This window comes from Silurus meridionalis, chromosome 8 (assembly GCF_014805685.1).
Source record: "Silurus meridionalis isolate SWU-2019-XX chromosome 8, ASM1480568v1, whole genome shotgun sequence".
Taxonomy (NCBI): domain Eukaryota; kingdom Metazoa; phylum Chordata; class Actinopteri; order Siluriformes; family Siluridae; genus Silurus; species Silurus meridionalis.
Genome location: NC_060891.1, coordinates 3,279,845 through 3,301,625, shown reverse-complemented (window position 1 = coordinate 3,301,625; position 21,781 = coordinate 3,279,845). Strand labels below are relative to the sequence as shown.

Below are 21,781 nucleotides of genomic sequence, written 5' to 3'. Positions count from 1 at the left end.
AACCCTAACCCAAAATCAGCATCAAACTCCACTACCCAGAATGCACCATGGCCAACAAACAGGGCCATTACAGCCTACTGTAAAACTAAAACTTTCTTTCGGCTTCTCCCGTTAGGGGTTGCCACAGCGGATCCTCCGCACGTTTGATTTGGCACATGTTTTTACGCTGGATGCCCTTCCTAACGCAACCCTCCCCAATTTATCCGGGCTTGGGACCGGCACTGAAAGTGGCTGGGGATGGTTCCTTGACCGGGAATCGAACCCGGGTCGCAGCGGTGGGAGCGCTGCATCTTAACCACTAGACCACACTGTATGAATCCAAAAACACACACTCCATGTTCATTTTACACACATTTACTGATTGTTATTATTCATTGCAAAGCTTTGTGCAGTGTTGTGTATTCACCTGATGAACTAAATTCTGGTTTGTATCCTCTGATTGGTTCGTGTTCATGGACATGAATTTCCCTTTTTTTTGTGTTACTCAGGCATAGGATCATGGGTAATGCTGTCCGAAATGCCAAAGGTAATCTATATTTCCCCATTCAGAAATTATACGGTTAGTGTTAGGGTAAGGGTTATACTGTAATAAATGTGTGTGTCTCTAATAAACACAGTCTCCTTAATTAACCAGGAGAACATATTTACTATATTCTGACTAGAAGGAACCACTGACAATGGCGGAGGCACCAAAAATACTTCCTATTGAAATACATTGCATTGAAAGTCATCCTCAGGGGCACGGAAAAATACGGAAATTCATGTCACTGAACATCGAAGATTTTATTTGCATTTTTTGGTCGGAGGCAGAGGGCAAATCCACAGGGACATGTGGAGAACAATATCAGACTCCCGAGCTGTGAGGCAGCCATGCTTCGGTTCTTATTTCTTCCATACCAGACAAAAAATATACTTGCTTTAACAAAATCCTCCAGTACAGCTTTATAACCAGTTTATGTATTACTTATTAAAGGCTTTGTCCTCAGTAGTTTATTTTATATGCATGTGGTAAACTTTTGCAGTACAGTTTCAGCAAAGGATACAAACTGACACCCATTTTTACGAGCTGTTGTTTGTACTGTAGCAGTGTGTGTGAACAAGTTCCCCAGTAGACCAGCGCTGAAATTCAGGCCCAGTGAACGGCCTCCCGCAAGAATGGCACACCCGGGTTCTGTCCATCCTGACCATTCCTTGTGTTGCTTCCATCTGTAGGTGTGAGAAGCGTTAACGTTGTTGATAAACGCAGGACAGATGGAAATTGCTCAGCATTTTCAAAATTATTTGCTGATGGCTGTCCACAAAAGCACCTCAGAAAGAGGATACTTGTTATAAACTATAAACAGATTATTCAAAAGTTTTTTTATTTAATATATAATCATTTGCAATGAACTAAATAAATGTTGCATTTCTTACCAAATAGGGAGCAGAAAACTAATGTCCTCCTTACCCAGGCATGTCTCTGTCTGAGGTTGTCCATCCTGACTAGACTCTTCTCCAGGCCTTTCATCCTCCTGTCATGTGTCATCGCTCTCACTGCCTCGCACAGGAAACGCATGATCAGCTGCATGGACCAGGAGCCAGGAAGCACTTCCAATACCCAGAGTAGATTAAAAGCGGTAGCGTTTTGGTTCAGGAGATCCACCGCCATAGAAAAGTGAGGTCCGGATTCGAGGTAAACCTGAAGCAACCAGCTGAAGAGCTGCTGCATGAAGTCCCGGTTTCGTCCAGCAGAGGTCCTCCAGCAGTAATTTTCTGCTGCTTTGTCATCTCGTTCTTCATCGACAAGAAGCCGCAGGGCCTTTTTGTGTTCCCCGATTCTCCCGAGCACGATCGCTTTCTCAACATGGAGCACAGATGACTGTATTTTGGCTGCAGTGTAAATACACCAAGACATTAATTATGTAAAAGGCTGCGGGAGAGAGATGTGATTTAGGATTTTATGATTTTTGAGTTCAGAATCATTGAGTTCTGAAAATCTGTATTGTTTAGAGCTGAAGCAGAGACAAATCTCAATTTTCTGTTAAATTCTTAAATCTGACTAATCAGAAGATGTTAAATAAGTAAGGAGTAATGCTTTATATTGTACAATTACAAAAAAAACACACTGGTGTCGTGAGATGCAGCCTGACACGAGGGAAGGAATTGAGAATTGAGGGAAGGAGTCTCAAGTGTCAACATTTTCTAACAGTCAGAGGTTTTTAGCGAAAGGTGACTTTCGGGATATTTAACCTTGGAATTTTTTTTTTTTTTTTTTGGTAATTAGATCGGCATGTTTTGTTGTGGCTGTTGTTTTTTCACCTATCATTCATGTCATAGACTGTCTGCAAGACAAGGTAGTTCATCTACAGTAATATCACATGTCGTCGTAATAGTACCAAAAAACCCCCCAGAAGATTAGCTCTTCAGAAGATTTGCTAGCGGTGAAAAAACCTAATGACTGATTTGTTTTTTAACGCTGTTTATTTAAGAAAAACAGTCTACTTTGGAGTGGAAACTCCAAATTCGTTTTTGGACTTCCTATAACACCAATGCACCAAGCATTTTATTCCAACTTGCAGCTAATTTTATGGTAAATCACCACATAATTTGGCAAAGTGGACCCCAAAACACTACATAGGCAAATGTTTGTTGGCACCTGACCATAATGTGCTTATTGAACATCCTACACATTTAGTGCCCATTTACTGTTAGAAAAACCTCCTAGGAAGATTAGTTTTTGTGGAGATTTGTGCTCATTCAGCCACAAGGGTGTTAGTAAAGTCAGGTACTGATGTAGATGAGATGAGGAAGCCTGGGGTGCAGTCAGCGTTCACATTCATCCCCAAAGTAGTTCAGTCAGTTTGAGTAGAGCTCTATAGCTCAGGTCACTAAAGATCTTTCACTCCAATATATATCCAAAATAGTATTTTTATAGAGGTGGCTTTATGCGCAGGAATATACAAGCGTATATACAAAAGTTTGCCCCTAATTCTGTGGTAAATGTTGGTGGAAAAATCACATATGACTGAAAAATTCAAGTGTCCATAAAAATACTTTTGTCCATATAGTGTAAGATCCCAGTATATAGAAAAAGTCTAAAGACTAAAAAGGAATAAACCAAGAAATTACAGCCTCCATTAGCTTATTATCGAACTCATGGTTTGAGTTTTTCCCTGCTTTCCCCACTTTTATTTAATAATGGTGCAACCTGATCTCTACCTTTTATAAAATTAGACAAATGACGTGATCATGGGGCGAAGCTTTCATGGACTTGACTATAAGTAACCCTGCTCATGTGCATAGAAACATCCTGAACACTTTATTTCAATTGATTCACAATTCACTGACTTGTTGATTAAAATGTCAGGTAAAAAATGCCATAGTGATTACATTCAAACCTATTTAAAATGTAAATATGTAGTCTGGCTCGATGAGACCTTACTAAATAATGAGCAGAAGGGCAGACCTTCTTCAGCAGTTCTGTAGCAGTGATAAGTCTAAGGTGTCTGTGTACCGTATACAGATTCAGCGTCATAGAACGAGGATTGCCACAGGAACTGCTGCATTTTTTCCCTTATTTCCTCCATGTTTGTGTCATGATTCTGCATCTCTCGGTCAGGTTGAAGGATCAGAGCAGCGTATGTGTTGGCCAGCAGAGTGTGGTGTTTCTCCATCTAGGCAAAGAGCAGGTCTTGAAGAATATGATGCAATAATTTTTTAATTTTGAAAAAAGAAAAACAGGTAGAGTGTTTATTTTCTCTGGAACAACAACTCAGGTTAAACATGTTAGACACCAATCTGGAAATGTGTCTTTTTATAGGACAAAAGTTTGGGGACACATCAAAATGTAGTCCCCATTTGCTGTTATATTAACCTCCACTAGCATTTGCAGTGTGCTAATGCAGATTTGTGGTCATTCAGCCAAAAAGGCGTTAGTAAAGTCAGGAACTACGTAGGTGCCAGCGTTTGCATTCATCTTAAACATATTCAGTAGGGTTGAGGTCACAGTTCCTCTCAGGCCTCTCAAGATCATCCGTTTCCAAATACGCAAAGTATATCTTCATGAAGCTAGCTTTGTGCACAAGGGCATTGTCATGCCAGAACATGTTTGTTTTCAATTGTAATGTAAAATGTAATGTTTCCACATCCAAAGACATCCTGCACAATGTTGTGCCTCCATCTTTGTTTTTACAGATTGGAAAAGACACCAGATATGGCTGGAAAAGTCAGGTGTCCCAATACTTTTGCCCATAAAGCATATATAAGTTTATCAGTACACAATATTTAACCACAGTAGCTAACTGAGCTGCCATTCCATTTCTATTCACCATCTTATTTCCTGTTTCGCAGCGTTTGTGTACGAGTAAATGTACAAACCTGACTTTGCTGCTCGTTGATCAAAAAATCCAAATAGGAAACTAAAGCAACTGGATAATTCATTAAAATGGAAAGCACTTCTTGGGGTTTAAATGTGCCTTGGTCGCCTGGATTTCTCTCTGTGAAGATTAATACCCCGACCTGTATAATAAAAACAGGAATAAATACTTTAGGCTATGACATAAGTGCTATATATTGTAATATAATCCTTTGATTTTTTCTTCAAGGCTATACATGAAAGTGAACCTCAGATTTTAACTGTACTCTGCATTCCAACTAGTGTATATGTGTGTGTGTGTGTGTGTGTGTGTGTGTGTGTGTGTGTGTGTGTGTGTGTGTGTGTGTGTGTGCTTGTGTTAGAATATACTTTCCTTTTGGTCTTTTTGAAGAGCCCACTCTATAAACTTCATGATGATAGATTTCTCTTTCAACTGTGAGAGAGTTTTTACAATGTGCAGAAGAACATTTGGCTCAGAGGAGTCCACACTGTCATCATCCACCATCCACACCCAGGTCTGGCAGAATTACAGGCTTGGTTTTTAGATTTGTTTCAGTAAATTCTGCACTATATTATTAATATTTATATATACATTTTTTATTAGTAGTAATATTTTCTTGTGATTTTAATTGTTTATATTCATTTCATGCATTAGAGTCTTTCATCCTTATATGCAGAGTATTCAAATGCCATTCTTTACTGCCCTGATCTAATTTTTAACATTTGTTTGGTCCACCCACACCTTATCCACTCTAATTAAATGCCATGCTTTACCACTTTACTTGTACTTCGGCTCTTTCACATTACATTACCCAATGTGCATGCATCCAGTGCCTAAGCTCACACATTTGCTCTGTCTTGATTCACTACTTTCCACTTCCCTGGTCCTTGTTGCCTTGGTCTAGCTTTTAACACTGCTTTTGCCCAAACCTACCCACTGCCATTGTCACCCCTTCACATAGCCCTAGCCCTCTTCTTGCCACCATATTGGTTGACTCCTTTTGCTGCAGTTGCTTCGGTTCTTCCTTTCTCATGGCTCTGTTTTGCCCCATAGTAATTGCACAATTCGGTCACTCCTACCCCAGACCCCATCCCAACTGCATGTGTCAACTCAATACCCTGGTTCACATTTTCCTACTGTCATACTTACACCTTCTATGTTGCCTTGCTTAACCATGTTCTATATCTCTCCCTATGCCACTCTTGCACACTACCCTTTTCCACTATGCTGGTCCACTTTTCCCCACTCCTCTGGTCCACAATTTTTACTTCCCATTAGCACCTCCTGCCATGATCCACCATTCCCTCATGACCCCTTCTGTTTTACCCAGTGGTGGACAAAGTACACAAACCATGTACTTGAGTAAAGAAGAGATAACCTTGGTAAAATATTACTCCAATAAATATGTCCCTAAAAAAGTGTCCCTTTAAACTTTCCTTTTAGTCAAAGAACAAAAGTATTTGCCTTCAAATGTACTTAAACATCCAAAGTACTATGATTTATTATGGCTATAATGTTCCTGTTATCATTTTTATCACAAGATTTTTTGCTTAATCAACTCAGTTTGTGTGAAAAGACTCTGTTACTTTGTGCACACCAAACTATTAATAGAATGATATTAATGAGTCAAAAATAGGGCCCACATTTCTCTCATAATGAACTGATGCTGAACTGTATGCTGGTGATAAGTGCTGTAGATACGACCAAGCGCCAAACAATACAAGTTGTTCAAAACAGAGCATGCGCTCCACCCTGATTGGTGGCTTCTTCCCTGATCCTCCCTACCCCTCCTTTTTCCCAGTGCTCTGGTCAACCTTCCCCACCAGCCTTGCCATCATGCCCACTGTTTTGGTTACATGTTCAACCATAGATAACATAGATATTGATATTTCACAGTCAAAACCACACCTAAGCAATGCATGTTCATATTAGCAAGGGCACAACAAAGTTACATACTATACACATTTGCTAATACAAATATAACTATACAGGTGAGAGGAATTATTGAGAAATCTCAGTTTACTGAATTACAGACCTGAATTGCATCTAAATGTTGACCCTTGCTTTGATAGAGCAGTCCGATGGCGAAAAATCTGTAACATAAAATACAGTGATGGTTAAAAGCTAGTCCTGAGATGCTATTTCCAATTAAATAATTTCAGCTGAGAACCTTTTCTGATGTTTCAGATCTGGCACGCACATCTCCAGCACACAATCATTATGACAAGACACAAGCTGGTTCAGGTTATCAAAATATCCGAGCGTTAAGTAAACTTTAAGCAGGGTAGTATCGATGTCCTGAAGGAAGTTTTGGCCCAGATCGGTCCTCCGGATCGCATTTAAATAAAGGCACAGGAAGATCAGATACTTCTGAAACTCTGGCTGGGCTTCATTATTCAGCTTCTCCATGTCTTTAGCATTGCTTACGGTTGGAGGCTGAGGTTTAAAGCCGTCACTGATGACAGTCATGCCTGGGTAAAGGCTAATGAGTTCCCTTGGGTCCAAATCACCTTTACTGAGAAAAACAACATGTTTTTAGAGAAATTTAGAAATTCTGAATTGCAAATGCAGAAAATATTCATTGGGTAAGAGGGAAAAAACAACATTACATGAAAAGTTCTTTGGCCTCGAGAAACGCTTCTCTGTAAAAATTAATCCATCCGGAGGTACAAATTATACTGCTGTGGAGATTCTATGAGTAAAATATTAGAAAGAAATTAAACATTAAAATTCTGCAAACCTTTTATTAAACACATCAAAGATACCAATCATAAGGTTATAAGTCTGTGATCTGCATGAGACCAATTTAGCATTGGTAATGGTCCGGGGTTAAAGAGAAATTCATCAGGTTCAGGGAGGAAATTCAGAAAAATAAGTGTAATTGTACAACAGGGGCATTTAGATGTTTCTCCCTGGAGTTCTGAACCACCAAATATCTGTAAGAATTAAAATGACTGAGAAAATGAATAGATAATATGGCGGATTGTTGACATTTTACAGACAAAATTGTAGTATTCCACATATCTTACCTTTTTCAAAAGTAACCCTAACCCTACTTTTTTCATTTATTTGGCGTTTTTCTATCCAAAAGCTTGATCATAATCAGTAGTGATCTCTAGACCGTATCATTAATGTGGTAAGAGCAGAAAGATCGTAAAGCAGGCCATTTTTCTTCAGTTTTATGTGATAGCAACATCTAGTGTTCAAACCAGGATAGACAGACCATAACGTTTGAACACAACAAAATATTGGAGCTTGAACACTTTACTTTGGGAATTTTCCAGCCAGATGTGTTTTATCTCGAGCTGTTACTACAAAGTTGGAGGCACACAATTGTCTTCGGATGCAGTAGCATTAAATTTCTTCACTTGAACTAGGAGACTTAAACCTGTTTCAGCATGACAATGCCCTTTTAAAAATCCAGCTCCATGAACATATGGTTTACATGGGTTGGAGTGGAAGATCTTGAGTAGTCTGCTCTAGAGCTCTGACCTCAAGTGATTTTTACAAGCATTTTAAAAATGTACCTAGTATTTTTATTTTGAACTAGTCTAGTTGGCCTTAATCAATCTGCTGATTGCCCTATATGTTGACGTTTGTTCATTTTGGCTGACTTTTTTGAATTCCATAATAAAGCCCTGCGCTTCAACACAAACGTTATCAGTGCCTGCCACATTGCAGGTACTGAGTTAGAATCAGAATGTGAATTGGTGGGATTTGTTATTAAAACTTTCAACCATAGAACCTTTACTACTTCAGGTGATATTTTGGAAGACACTAAAGGTTGTACTCACTCAAAAAGACAAGAGTAATTACACAATATTTTCAGCAACTATCTTTAAGCTGGCTAGTGAATTTAAAACTGTATAAAAAAATGATATTAATAAAACATTAGATGCTTAGCTAGAACTTACAGTGTCCTAGCTACTGTAGCCCTAGCCTAGCCTGATGTAAGCTAGCCTTATGTAAGCAGTGGCTGAAGCTGTTTTTTTTTTTCTTTTTGTTTGTTTTTTGCATTATTGTTTAAAACATCTATACATTTCTAAATAAGTGTGTGAATTTTTTAATCAGTTTGCAAATCTTGCGTGATTAGCATTGGGCTGTGGCTAGCTCATTTGAGGTAGAAACAGAAAGGCTAGCTAGTCGTGCCAATTTTCTTGCTAATATTGCTAGTATATAGGTATAATTCAATACCAAATTTATATTTTTTAATAATGGGTGAGCTGATGAATGAAAAGTCTCAGACACTGGAATGTCTTTAGGTCAGAGCGCATCAAACATTGAACTTTTCTTCTGACTTTTTTCCTCAAGGAAGTGAGAGAGGGAGGAAAATAGAGGCCGGTAAAGTGATGACTATTTATAGCTGCTGTAACGTACGTGTTAAAACAAACTGAACATTCTGCAGTATTTCATACCGAACACATTTTTGATGTGTAAGCAACTCTTTTATTACTACCATATTCCTATAATAAGATTACAATCCATTCATTCTTTCATTTTCTTTTGGTTTTCTGCTGCTTATACCGCTGCAGCTCCTGCTTTCTCGTCCATGTGACACCCTTGTCACAAAGATATAAAAAAAAAAAGAAAGAAAGTGATGAACTAGCTGACGAACTTAGTCCTGTAATCCTGCAATCCGAATGTGTTCTATTACTTGAAGGCATATCCGCAGGGGGAATTAAATCTCTGCATTTCTTGTTTCCAAGAATCTATTTATAGGCAGCTCAAAAAAGCAGATACAGCATATATTTTACACAAAATCTGTTCCTGTCTGTTAATCCTGATGATGATGATGATGATGGTGGTGGTGGTGGTGGTGGTGTTGGTTATAATGATGATGTTGCATAAGGTCTAGGAACTGGGGTTACATAAGTTGACCATTTTGTAGAATATCTATTTTTCTCTCATTATTTTTTCTTCACGGTTTTCTATCTGTCCCCTATTCTATTTGTTTGTTTGTTTCCTAGAATGAGAACCAGCCAAAAAACACTTATATAACATATATTTTACATGACTGCAGCAGGGTCTGTAATCCTAATGATGATGCTGATGACAACAATCGTGTATAAACTGTACATGTGGTGACCATTTTGTGCTCTTTATTTATTCATTTCTTTGTTTCCTTAATGTATCTATTTATTTATTTAGTTAATTAGTTATTTAGTGAGCTAGCTAGTTAGCTAGAATTTTCCCCGCCCATTTACGTATTTATTTTTGTTTACTTTAATTATTTATTTTCATGTCTATGTATTTATTTATTAGTTTGTTTGTGTTGACTTGTTTATTTATTTGAGATTTTTGCTGTAATTTTTTTTTTTTTTTTTCGGTCATGTCAGGTGAAATTATTAGAAGATGAGTGGATTACAGCTGACTTACATACATCCTAAAAGGATGAGGATTAAAGCCGGCCTGTTCCTGGCTCTGTCATCACTTTTTTTTTCCCTTTAAATGTTATTTTTTACCTTGTAAGAGTCTTCAGGCAGAATAGACTGAACTCCTTCCAGCAGCGTGTGTGCTTCGTTCACTCGCTCAAGTTCGAGCAGCTTTCGGATTTGAACCTCCAGTGGACTCTGTGACAGACGGTGAATCTCCCTCTCCTCGACTACAAACACGGCGTCTATACAGAGTGAGAGGTGAAAAACTAGTCATGCTGTACAAATCACAGAGGAATTTAGAAACGTTTCACTACTGCATACTTAACAGTTAATTTTCAGGAGCTCAACAAAAAAAAATGACCAAAACAAAAAAATTGCTAGAAAAAAGACTGTGAAAACAAAATACTAGTATATTGAAATGAAACAATCTTATATTTGGAACTAGACAGATCTTCCATCTAACATAACTATCTATACAGTAAAATCTATACTATATGGAGTAAACGAGGGTAAATTTAGTTTAGAGTTACTATCAGGTAAGAATTAGCCCTTGAGGATCAGCACTGTGGAGGTTTGTAGCGTAAAATACATGTTGTTTGAAGGCTGCTGCTGTAACCAATCAGATTTCAGGTTTTGGGGCCATCTAGCAGGCATACAATAACCGACATGTTCACATTTCTTTGATTAGATGGTCAAAATTACATTATATTATTGCTAAGAGGTTGATCAGGTCAGAGGTGAGACTGTAACCTGTGGTGGAGAGGAGCGATTTGGCGCTGTTTAGGGGAACGGTTTGTTTGAGCTGCTGGTCCAACATGCTGTAGGCTTGGATCGATTTACTTTGCAGCACCAACACATATGGGAAGTGAACTACTGCATCCAATACTCCATCAGGAAACGGCACAGGAGGACGCTGGGATATACCACTATTCATCACAAACATGCCTGCACACACACACACACACACATACATACATATATACATAAAAGATTGGTTTGAGTTTTTTTTATTAATATTAATGTATTAATAGTAGTAATATTTCTCATTATATTTTCGAAATATCTTAAAAGACTTTTTGCAATCATTTTCAAATGATTTTCCCCAATGATGACATTTGGAAATGGTGTTAATTCCAGTTGGAATTTTGAACACCGTGCAGAGCCTCACCCAAGTTCCCTGGGCAGTTGAGAAGAAACTCTCCTTTCACGCTCTCCTTCGCGAGAACATTTTGCCTTCTCAGGTTATGTGTGAAAAGTTCGAGAACGCTCTGAGTCTGATAATCCTGGAGGATGTATCTGTCACTCGTGGCTATGCACAGGCAAGTCCCACGCACAGCCAAAGCCACAGGGTCCTGAGCCAGAGCCACGTTCCCTACACACTCCCATCTGTCAACACACACCTTGTATATGCTCAATGCTCGCCGTTTGGTGGAGGCAGTGAAGAGCTGTACGGAAACCTGCTGCGCGTGAACCACGGGTTCACCAAGGCGAAACAGAGAAACGTTCTGGAGCTTCTTCAGGGCTGCTATGGGCTCCAGAGAGAACATGTTTAACGCCGTGATGGAGCTGTCCCAAAGCACAAGGAGGTGGTTTAGGACTGGGACTGCTTTCAGCTGGCTGATTTCTCCACCTCGGCCCATCTGTCTCTTTCTTACCTCTCGCAGCGTCGGATGATCTCCCATTCCGTTCCTCGAACTCGGTGCGAAAAGCTGCAGGACTCCATCTTTACTCCCGATGTACAAGTTGTCACAGGACCACTCTATGCACTGAATAACAAACTTATCTTTTCCTTTGGCAGCCGCCACCTTTTCGAACACCAGCGAGGAGCTATAGACGTCCATCTGTGTGTTTTTTCCTCAGTTTAAAAAAACGTTTTCTGAACACTTGAACTTCAAGTCCCAGCTTGTATGAGCTGAGAAATACTTCTCCGACCTCTAAAGTTGTGTCTGACTTTTCTGTGAGCATATTTTGACCCTGCCATGTGACTCATCCTGAGAGGAAGCTAGTGTCAGCACTTTATAGGCTCTCAGAGCAGAACACTGTGTGTACATTAACTCCAGGAAACAGCTTTAAAATCAGACTGCACTTCTATATAATGTAATGTTTAACCAATGTCACATATAAATCATAAAATATTATAAATTTGTTGGGATGAGAGAAATAGTTGCCCCATTGTGAACAACAGTGAGAGGTGATTAAGATGTTGGATCATTTTCAATGGCATGCGTGAATGTAGAATTAAAACTACTAATATAAAATTATACATTTATTCTTTGGCCTAAAAAGGGGGTCACAAAAATTTGTTTAACCATTATTTGTTTTAATTATATTTGTAAATTAATATATAAATGTTAGGTGACTACTAGACTCAAACTCCATTTCCCATTGGACACTGTGGCCTTCAAACCTGAACTCCATTTCCCAATTCACATGTGGTTACCAGGAAATAGGTACTGTAATAATAAAAAGGTATTTAATTCTCGTAGCTGTACATAAAATTTAAAAAATCCAAAATGCTAGACTGCCGTTAAAAACGTTAACAGGAAGTGGCAGCGCTCAGTTGATTACCAAGCCTTTATTTTGTATTTTAGGGTATATCTGTAGGAGAATACTGAGGATGGAGCCACCAGGAAGGAGGAAACCAAGAAGAGGTTTATGGATGTTGTAAAGGAAGACATGCAGGTAGTTGGTTTGAAAGATGCAGATGTAGAGGACAGGGGGGTTTGGAGAAGGAGGATCCGCTGTGGCGACCCATAATGGGAGCAGCCGAAAGAAGAAGAAGAAGAAGACTTGACTGTAAGGAGGATTAGTCCAAATGTGACATTTTTGGGTCTAACAAGAACTTCTGTAAGACAAAGAACATGAGAAAAAATGTTTGCAGACTGCCTTACCCCTAGTGAAGTAGACAGTGGAAGCACAATGGTTTGGGGTTGTTTTGAAGGAGGGAAGGTTGGAGACGTTTTTCTGGGTTAAAGGAACCAACATGGCTATTATTCCATACTTCAACACCATGCAATTCCGTCTTGACTGTGGCTCATTGGAACTTCTTCAATGAATCCTCATCGCACCATAATGATTCAAGTAAGGTTTTTTTATTGTGCAGATTTTACATACTCACAAGGGACCACTCAATTCAAACAAACAAACAAAAAATAACTGTTTATTTGAGTATGGCATAAACGTCAATGGTTTTGCACATTCAATTTCTATTTGCTGTCATTTCAGATCAAAATATCACTACTAAGCAATTTCTATTCAAACGTAAAACTGTAAAAAAACATTAAAAACCAGCTGAATCAAAGGACGTTCCACGGGCTTAGGGTCAAAGTTCAGTTTTTGAGGTCGTCACTCCTCCAAATCTCATAGGGATTATAGTAATTATCTTTATGATGATCTCTAGTTTACATCTCCATGTACAAAAAATACATTCTTTTTCTAAAGTATAAATTTTTTTTCACTTATTGGACAAATGTACTGTATTGGGACAGTTTTCCAGCCATATGTGGTTCCTCCCCGAACTGTTGCCACAAAATTGAAGGCACCAAATCACATAAAATGTCTTGACGTGGTGGCATAAAATTTTTCCTTCTACTTAAACCAGGAGACCCAAACCTGACAGAGGCCAACGCTATGAAGATATGCTTTACATGCTTTGGAGTGAAAGATCTTGAATGGCCTGCTATAGAGCTCTGATCTCAACCCTACTAAAACACTGACTGCATCCTAGGAATACTCACTCTACATCATTGTGGCTGAATGAGCACAAATGACCCCAAGCACACTGCAAAAGTCTAGAGGAACATCCTCCCAGTAGAGAGGAGGTTGTTATAACATCAAATGGGGACTAAATGTGGAATGGTGAGGTGTCCACAAACTGAGTGTAGCAAAAAATTCATTAGAAACCTTGATTTCTTTCTTCAAATAACTCAAATTAGACAAAGTTGCTGAAAAAGGAACCTTAACATTAATTAGAAACGGAAATGTCACACCACATGCAAGATTTACACCTGGAGATACACAGGTTCTATTTGTAAAACTAATCCAAACAGGGCTTAAAAACAGCAATGAAACCCAACAGCATTCAAACACTGAAGACATGCAAAACACTGAGAATCACAGATCAAAAAACTGTTTTGCTTTGATTTTTTTGATTTTTTTCCCAGTCTTTCGCAAAATCACTTCTCGCGTCCACAGTCAGTGCACAGGATGTCGTCGCGGTGTGTTAGGAAACCGCGGCCTACAAGCGACACAGAGCACTGCATGCATGTAAAACACTCGCTGTGCCATTGACGCTCCTCGAATGAGACATACTTCGCTCCTGCCAGACCTGAAACACATAAAGCGCATCGTTTATCCAAATGAAATTTCTTTATTCGCCGATACATGGTCTCCCATTGTATGGGCTTCAGTTACATTCCAATAAATGTGGGGGGAAAAACATTTTCATGTTATATTTATATTGAGCAGAAAAAAAATCTGGCAAACTAGAAATGATGAAATATGGGTCCTAGGAAACTAGGTTGCTAGGAGACACGGGATCTAGGTAACACAAAATAATATGAGAAGTATGGAACTGTGGAGAAGGTAAGAATTAGGAACTCTGGGAAATAAAGGAATGCATGACATTCCAGAAAGAACAAGGGAAGTAATGATATTAGATGTAATGATAAAGTGATATTAGGAGGGCTTTGGAGATTCATTTGAAGAGACACTACATGGAGAAAAGTTTGTGGGCACCTGACCAAAAGATTGGCTTTTTAAACATCCCATTCCATATTTAGTCTGCATTTGCTGTTATAATGATCTTTTGGGAAGATGTTCTCCTAGATTTCCTTCCACACAAGGTCACACCTGGGGTGCAGTCAGCGTTCCAATTTATCCCAAAGGTGTTCAATATAGTTAAGGTCAGACCTCTATAGCAGGCCACTCAAGATCTTCTACTTCAACCCATGTAAAGCAGATATCATGGGCATTGTGACGATGGAACAGTTTTGGGTCTCCTAGTTCATGCTAAGGGAAAAATTTTATGCTATCCAAAGACGTCCTGTACAATTGTTTGCCAATTTTGTGGTACCAGTTTTGTGAAAAACCAAATATGACTGTAAAAGTCAGGTGTCATAGTACTTTTGTCCATATAGTGTATATGTAAATTATATTTTTTAGACTTACTAGTTATAGGTTTGGTGCATCCGACGCATTTCTTAGCATACAGGTTGCTGAAGCACTCCAGACAGTAGGGGTAGTTCTCTCGGGAGGTAAAGCGTTGCCCCGCCAGTTGTCTCTTACATCCGATGCAAGTGAAACATTCACGGTGCCACGGCTTATCGTTGTAGGTCACCCCTCCAGTAGTAATGGCCTTCAGAGACAAAAATAATAATAATGATAATATAGCTTAAAACAAATTACTTCCATTCCCTCATTATCAGAGGTCACGATCACTGAATTGCCATCCTGATCTTTTTGTCTGCAATACCGAGATATTTGCTACTATTTTTTGGATATACAGAAATGATTCGCTACAGACCAGGGGTCTTCAGTTTTATCTACAAAGGTCTTGCACTCATGCTTAAACACGTGGAATCAAGTTAGTAAGCTCCTGGTTGGTAGGAATGAAAGATTGAAGATATTTACATTACATATGCACTCATCGAAAATACAGCCTTGCAGCTTGGTTAGTCTGTGTTCAACCAAGGTTGCCAGATTTTCGCACAATTTTCATCCCAGGTACAACTCAAAAACCCACACAAAATGCTTGAAACTAGAGTAAAAATGGAATAGGGGATTGGAAATGGGAAACTCTATTTTATAGCCTTTAAAAGAAAAAATAAAGGGATGTTTATCGTCCCTGGCATTATTAATCCCCATTTCCCTGTCACAATCTCACATATTCTACAATATGTATATGTATACAATGTATACAATTTGATTCTAAATTTATTTATATACATCTGTAGAAGAATGCTAAGGATGGAGCACCTAGGAAGGAGGAAAAGAGGAAGGTTCTTGGTTTTAGGATCTTGGTGGTCAATTTGGCATAAATAATACTATATTGGCAACCCTGTTATCAGCTGTCTGAAAATTCTCGAAATGTTAATTTAGTGTGCACTGGTTCTGTGTGTGGTGCAGTACCCATTTTTGACCACTAGAAATAATCTGCAATGCAATTATAACTCTAAGTAGATAAGTGGGGTAGTAAATCGCTGAAGGATATTTATTTTAAATGCAATCTTTCTTTTAGAAGTTTGTGTGAAAGTGGTGCTCAATGTCTAAAGTGCACTCCTCACAGAATCTTGATTCAATTTGATTTTAAAATAGAGATATCAAATTCTAATGGAGGCTAGCATCACTCACTTTCTTGCAGGAGCAGCACTGGTAGGCGAACTGCTTCTCAAAACAGGGGACGCAGAAGTAGCTGCTATCTTTGGGGATGAAGGACTTGGTTCCTATCGGCTGCTGGCAGCGCTGACACAGAAAGCAGGTCTCGTGCCAGCTGTTCCCCTTGTACTCCATTTTCCGTGAGCCTGAAAAACAGTGAAGACAAACAGGAACGATATTATTACCGGGTCCCAGGACACACTTGCTTCTTCTAATCACCAGTACTTGCACTCTCGTGTTTATTCTCGATACTCATCCTGTTGTTCTGCAAAGTGCTTACTGTCTCATTACCCACAATGCCTTGAGTGATTAGCGAATTGTGATCGAACTTGTCCTTTCACAGCAACACCATCTGTTTAATTGTGTGTTTTGGGTTCTTTGGATTAGCCTAATATGCCAGAGAGCGCTATTTTAGTTCGATTTATTTTCCCACATTGATTAATGAGACGTGCAAAAGCGGGTGTGGCATTTTAAAAAGCGTGTCCATTTTTACCTTCAGGAGACCCCAGATTTGTGGGAATGCTAATGGTCATTTGCCATCCTGGAATATGTATGTGAATGCTTTTGAATTGAATTTAAACTTTTTTTTTTAAAGCACCATTTTCGCCCTCTTATAATGCGGCTACTTGCAAGCCTTTACAAGCTATGATTTGTGAAAAAACTGTGTATTTTTGTATCCTTTTATTGTTACATTTAGAGATGTAACCTTGTTTGTGTGTTTGTCCTACCAGGCAGGATTGTTTTTGTGCAGTTCGTGCATTTAGCCGAGTACTCGTTCGAGTAGCACTCGGTGCACAGCAGAAGGTCGTCTTTAACAGCGAACGCTTTCTCCGCTAAAGAGCGGTTGCATTTTCCGCACTTGAAGCAGTTCTCGTGCCAGTGGCGATCCTTGTAGGACAGATCCTGACATGTAACGACAAAAAATCATTGATTAGCTTTAAAAAAAATAATTGTGCTGTCTTTTTTACATGTATATATTTTTACTAGTAAAATGAGAAACGACACCTTTTGCTAAGTGTTTTCTTTAACCAGCTAATGTACTTCGGTGGTTCGCAGTTAGCAGACAATGCAGTTAACTGCTAACTTACAAATTCAATATCAACTAATTTAGTAGCTTAGCATGTATTCTTGTATTAGCATCTCTTGTATTCTTTTGCTTATCCAACAGTGATATTTGCAGTGAATGATTGTGCGCAATTTCTGGTCAACTTCCTGCAAAACCTTTGACCTTTGTGACTAGACTTTATAGAACCATTCCCATTCCTTACCTTGTTGTTGCACCCGATCGGTAAGGAACAACCCTCGCAACAGTTTGCAAAGAGGTTCTCGTAACACTTGGTGCAGTATTGGGTGTCCTCTTTTAGGATGTACTTCTTTCCCAGCAGTGAGTCTTTACAGTAATGGCAGTCGAATCGTTCGGTAGACATTGCTGTTTACAAAGAGCGGACATTATGCACCGTTCCAGCAAAATTGTAATTCTATATTCAATATAATTGCATGCTTTTTTTTTTTACCAGGCAGTTACTTAGGTGTACTCCAACATATAATAACACAGAAAGGACACTAACTGCGTTATACAGTACCTTCTGTGATGTTCTATGTTTCTTCTGCTCTGTGTGGAGTGTGTGGTGTCCAGGCGTTCGGGTGGATAGTCCGAGATTAATGAGATGCATTGAAAAGAGCTTCTATAAATACTGTCCCTTTATTAGCGGAAATCTCTGGGGACGGCGAGCATGCTGCACATGTCCACACCTTTTATGGGAGTTCTCTAAGAACCCCCTCTGTGTCTCGTACCTCTACGCATGACTCTGCTCTTTCTGTGCAAAATCACTTGAAACAAATCTACCCATCGAGCATTAACAGCATTACCTTCTACAGAAATTTGAGCTACAGGAGCTTATCTGTTGGACGGACCACACAGTCCAGCCTTCGCTCCCCACGTGCATCAATGAGCCTCGGCTGCCCATGACCCTGTCGCCGGTTCACCACTGTTCCTTCTTCGGAGCACTTTTAAAAGATACCGACCACTGCAGAACGGGAACATCCGACAAAAACTGCAGTTTTGGAGATTCTCTGACCAGGATGCCTAGTCATCAAAATATGGCCCTGGTCAAACTCGCTCAAATTCTTACAAAAGTATTAAGTATGTGGTCCTTCTCCAAACTGTTACCACAAACTTGGAGACCCACACTTGTACAGGATGTGTTAGGATGCTGTAACATTGCATTTACCTTTTACTTGAACTAGGAGTGAACCAAATCTGCTCCAGAATGCCCCTGGGCACAAAGCCAGCTTCTTCAGAATATGCTGTACATGGGTTGGAGTGAAAGATCTTGAGATCGACCACAACCCTACTGAACCACCCTACTTTGGAATGAATGTGAACGCTAAATGCACGCCAGGCCTCCTCACCTAATCAGTACCTGTCTTTACTAACACTCTTGTGGCTGAGTAAGCACAAATATCCACAAGCACACATTTCAAAATCTAGTGGAACATCTTCACAAAATAGTGGAGGTTCTTATAACAGCAAAGAGGAACTAAATTGTGGCATTATGGTTCAAAATCATATACCATTATCCATACATTTTGTCCCTGTAATGGGTGTTTTTTTTTACTATTATCATTTCCAACTATCCAATGGAAAGCGACACTACTGTGCTGCAAACATGCCAACCAGAAAAGAAACATCTAAGAGAAGATTTTTCCAGCACAGAAACCATGAAAAAGCAGAGGACATAAAAGAAATAGAGCAGATGGAACAAGGCTGTCATGCCATATGAGGTTGCTCTGTATTCCTGTGTGTTTCAGACAGAAAAAAAAACATGTTCAACCACAAGCCTAGACAACAAAAAAAACTGAGCATGATGCCATTGTGTAACAAGCAGTGAGTTATGAAACACTACCCTGATTATCTATATATCTGGAAGTATTTGTTCATAAATTGTTTGCATATGCATTTATACAAGAAATGGGGCATTGAATTAAAGTTTCATTTCGTACTGAAAAACACAAAACAATTAGATAAGATAAGAAAAGATATACGTTTATTCGTCCCACAGTGGGGAAATTACAGCAGTGTTACAGCAGCAAAGGAAAGAAATGTGCAAATATATAAAAAGTAGAGACATGATACAAGTTTATACATCACAGTGTATAAATACAAAAGAAAAAGGAACCACCAATAAAGTAGTTACGCTTCCGTTGTGTGCGTGCGTGTGCGTGTGTGTGTGTGTGTGTGTGTGTGTGTGTGTGTGTGTGTGTGTGCAGTGTTATGTAGCTAAAATGGTAATATGGCTGAGCTGCATGTAGCATATTTCACAGCTCTTTCACTGTTAAGTTGTCATTTGGTCATTTTCGCTCGTGTGTGCTCGAATGTGACAGGATTTTGTTGTTGTTGTTGTTGTTGTTGCTTGGTTTGGTTGCTAAACATTTACGAATGACTACATAACAAAGACATTCTCAAAAATAAGGCCCACATTATTATCGCTATATGTGCTAATGGTTTATAATAAACATTTTTCAATCAAAATCTACAGTAATGATTTCTAGCACCACTACCTCATGGAAGGTATTTGTAGCAACAGATAATGTATTGCCCCACCTTGGTGCAATTGGTACACTTGTATCGGCTTTAAAATTTGTCTCTGCTGTTTTAGATTTGACCCATAATGGCCTAGTTGTTAAATCTGCTCTGTGATATGGTCACCAATAGTGGAAACCAAAGTGAAAGCCTTATCTTGCTGTCAAGGTACACAATCTCTTTTACCTCAGGGTCACTATCAGAGACCATTATGGCTCCTGTAGGAATGGGAAAAAATCCACTATTAGTGACCTGGAAAACAATAAGTAGTCTATAGATTTTTTTTATCTCAGCATGGAAAACAATTATACACCTGTTTAACAAATCCAATATATTTGTCTGGGGGCAATAATGCAATTGTATAGCAGGTCTTTGGCTATGGTAATATTTAATTTATCCCTCACAGGAACTAGGTGACCAAAACCTGTTCCAGCATGACGATGCCCCTGTAGACAAAGCCAGCTCAATGAATATATAATATACATGGTTTGTATTGGAAGATCTTGAGTATCCTGCTAAACAGAAGTTTCCTCACACCTATTGAACATCTTTAGGATGAACTGAAACACTGCACCCTCACCTCACCCACATCAGCACCTGACTTAACTAACATTCTTGTAGCTGAATGAATCTCACTTATAATATGGAATGGGATGTTCAATTTTCTGATCAGGTGTCCACAAAATTTCGTCCCATATAGTTTGCTTATAACTTTTGAAGCACACTATTTAGACAATGAAGCATCTCTCTCGTGTTGCTTCTTGGTTTAATGCCCTCATACTCAAGCTTCATTTTTGACCGTTTTTCCAGAACTTGTGAACTTGTTTTGCTAAAGCCTCTATGATCTTCATGATATGGTATGTTCATCTGATCTCTAACAAACTCTAAGGCCTTTCAGGAACAACTGTAGGCCATTTGACGAACTGCTTGACTCCGTTCCAGTCTGCTAGCAGTTGGTTGCAGAACTAATTTTACTTCTGAAGTTTCACAGCAATAGAGATGAATATTTACACCAACATCTTTTACTTTATTTCTCAAAAAGGGGTTGAATACTGTACAAAGGCAAGACAGCGAGGCGCTTAGAAGATCAACAGCCGTCCCACTTTTCCTTTCTTATGCATAACAACGTAGCTGGAACAACAGCCACATAAAAAAAAAAAGAATTATGAAAGCCTTGAGATGGTCATTGTCTTTTTTGCACCAATATTTTGTCCTGTAAACATATAAACAATTTTTAAGTTTATTTTTATAGCACTTTTCACAATGGACATTGTCTCAAAGCAGCATTAAAGAATTTAATAAATAAAGGGAATGATATTTTTATCCCTGATAAGCAAACCTGGGGTGATCGTGGCAAGGAAAGGCTCCCTTAGATGTTATGAGGAAGAAACCTTGAGAGGAACCAGACTCAAAAGGGGAACCCAACCTCCAGGAGTGTGATTATAAGTCTTAAAAACAATACAAAACACTGGAGGGTGACAACTTCCATGAGTACCGGAGTGTGAGATTTTGAGTAATGTCCTTTCTACAGTCTTATACAGTTCGTTGACTGGAACCCGATCGGTTCCCGCTCTATTTGATGCAGATATCTGACATTTTGATAGCACAGTGTCCTCAGACACTCGATGCCCGTCTGTGCCTGGAGGCGGTCGCTAAAGGCTTAGCGCGATGCGGTGCCAAGCGTCGAGTGCATGCCAGGCGTCTTACTATCCACTGACATTGCTTCGGCTTGGCTGAGCATCAGCTGAACGGAGATGCGAACTAATTCGCCATCACCAGATTTCCGAGAGAGAAAGAAAGAAAGCGGGAGAGATAGAAATGCAGGAAATCTGCAGCAACGGCTGAATCAACATGGCTTCATTAAATAGTATCATGGAAAAGAGCATAAATGTCATTCTCGCTGTAATTAAGACAGAGCTAATTATGGCATTTACAAGCTGTTTGGTGTTTTTTTTTTTCCAAAGCGGTTTGAATAATATAAAACTAATTAAAAAACAACTATGAATACTTCAACTCGGAGAAGAACCGTTTTCCGAAAGGCAAAAATAACTCAAGGGAAGAGCGGCATGATAGATTTCACAACTTAAATCGAT

At 39.1% G+C, this 21,781-nt stretch overlaps 2 protein-coding genes across 3 annotated transcripts; both read right to left on the bottom strand.

Moving 5' to 3' along the window:
* Positions 1–764: 764 nt before the first annotated feature.
* Positions 765–11,696, bottom strand: si:ch211-266g18.9 (transforming growth factor-beta receptor-associated protein 1). 2 transcript variants are annotated; one of them, XM_046855150.1, is made up of 12 exons: positions 11,386–11,583; positions 10,899–11,296; positions 10,481–10,675; positions 9,818–9,972; positions 6,965–7,047; positions 6,526–6,870; positions 6,391–6,448; positions 4,728–4,871; positions 4,357–4,497; positions 3,494–3,653; positions 1,448–1,869; positions 765–1,206 (listed from the first exon to the last, which is right to left on the bottom strand). In XM_046855150.1, exons 1-12 carry the CDS (start codon positions 11,451–11,453, stop codon positions 1,060–1,062), a joined length of 2,316 nt encoding a protein of 771 aa, XP_046711106.1. In that variant the 5' UTR covers positions 11,454–11,583; the 3' UTR covers positions 765–1,059. The 2 variants fall into 2 exon arrangements, with proteins under 2 accessions (XP_046711106.1, XP_046711105.1); XM_046855149.1 differs by having other exon boundaries at positions 10,899–11,696.
* A 1,138-nt stretch (positions 11,697–12,834) lies between these two features.
* Positions 12,835–18,070, bottom strand: fhl5 (four and a half LIM domains 5). Its single transcript, XM_046855162.1, has 6 exons — positions 17,689–18,070; positions 17,374–17,534; positions 16,834–17,008; positions 16,082–16,251; positions 14,900–15,086; positions 12,835–14,057 (listed from the first exon to the last, which is right to left on the bottom strand). The coding sequence occupies exons 2-6, from the start codon at positions 17,530–17,532 to the stop codon at positions 13,906–13,908; spliced, it is 843 nt and encodes a 280-aa protein (XP_046711118.1). The 5' UTR covers positions 17,533–17,534; positions 17,689–18,070; the 3' UTR covers positions 12,835–13,905.
* Between the last annotated feature and the right edge of the window lie 3,711 nt (positions 18,071–21,781).

What these genes read in the sequence shown, in the direction of transcription:
- si:ch211-266g18.9 (XM_046855149.1), bottom strand. Translation starts at nt 11,571, where the DNA reads ATGGACGTCTATAGCTCCTCGCTGGTGTTCGAAAAGGTGGCGGCTGCC. An exon ending in GATCTGAAACATCAGAAAAG is followed by an intron (nt 6,449 to 6,525) that starts GTTCTCAGCTGA and finishes TTTATGTTACAG; the next exon opens with ATTTTTCGCCATCGGACTGC. An exon ending in CTCTTCAAAAAGACCAAAAG is followed by an intron (nt 4,498 to 4,727) that starts GAAAGTATATTC and finishes TTTATTATACAG; the next exon opens with GTCGGGGTATTAATCTTCAC.
- fhl5 (XM_046855162.1), bottom strand. Translation starts at nt 17,532, where the DNA reads ATGTCTACCGAACGATTCGACTGCCATTACTGTAAAGACTCACTGCTG. An exon ending in CGATCGGGTGCAACAACAAG is followed by an intron (nt 17,009 to 17,373) that starts GTAAGGAATGGG and finishes GTTACATGTCAG; the next exon opens with GATCTGTCCTACAAGGATCG. An exon ending in AGTGCTGCTCCTGCAAGAAA is followed by an intron (nt 15,087 to 16,081) that starts GTGAGTGATGCT and finishes TTGTCTCTGAAG; the next exon opens with GCCATTACTACTGGAGGGGT.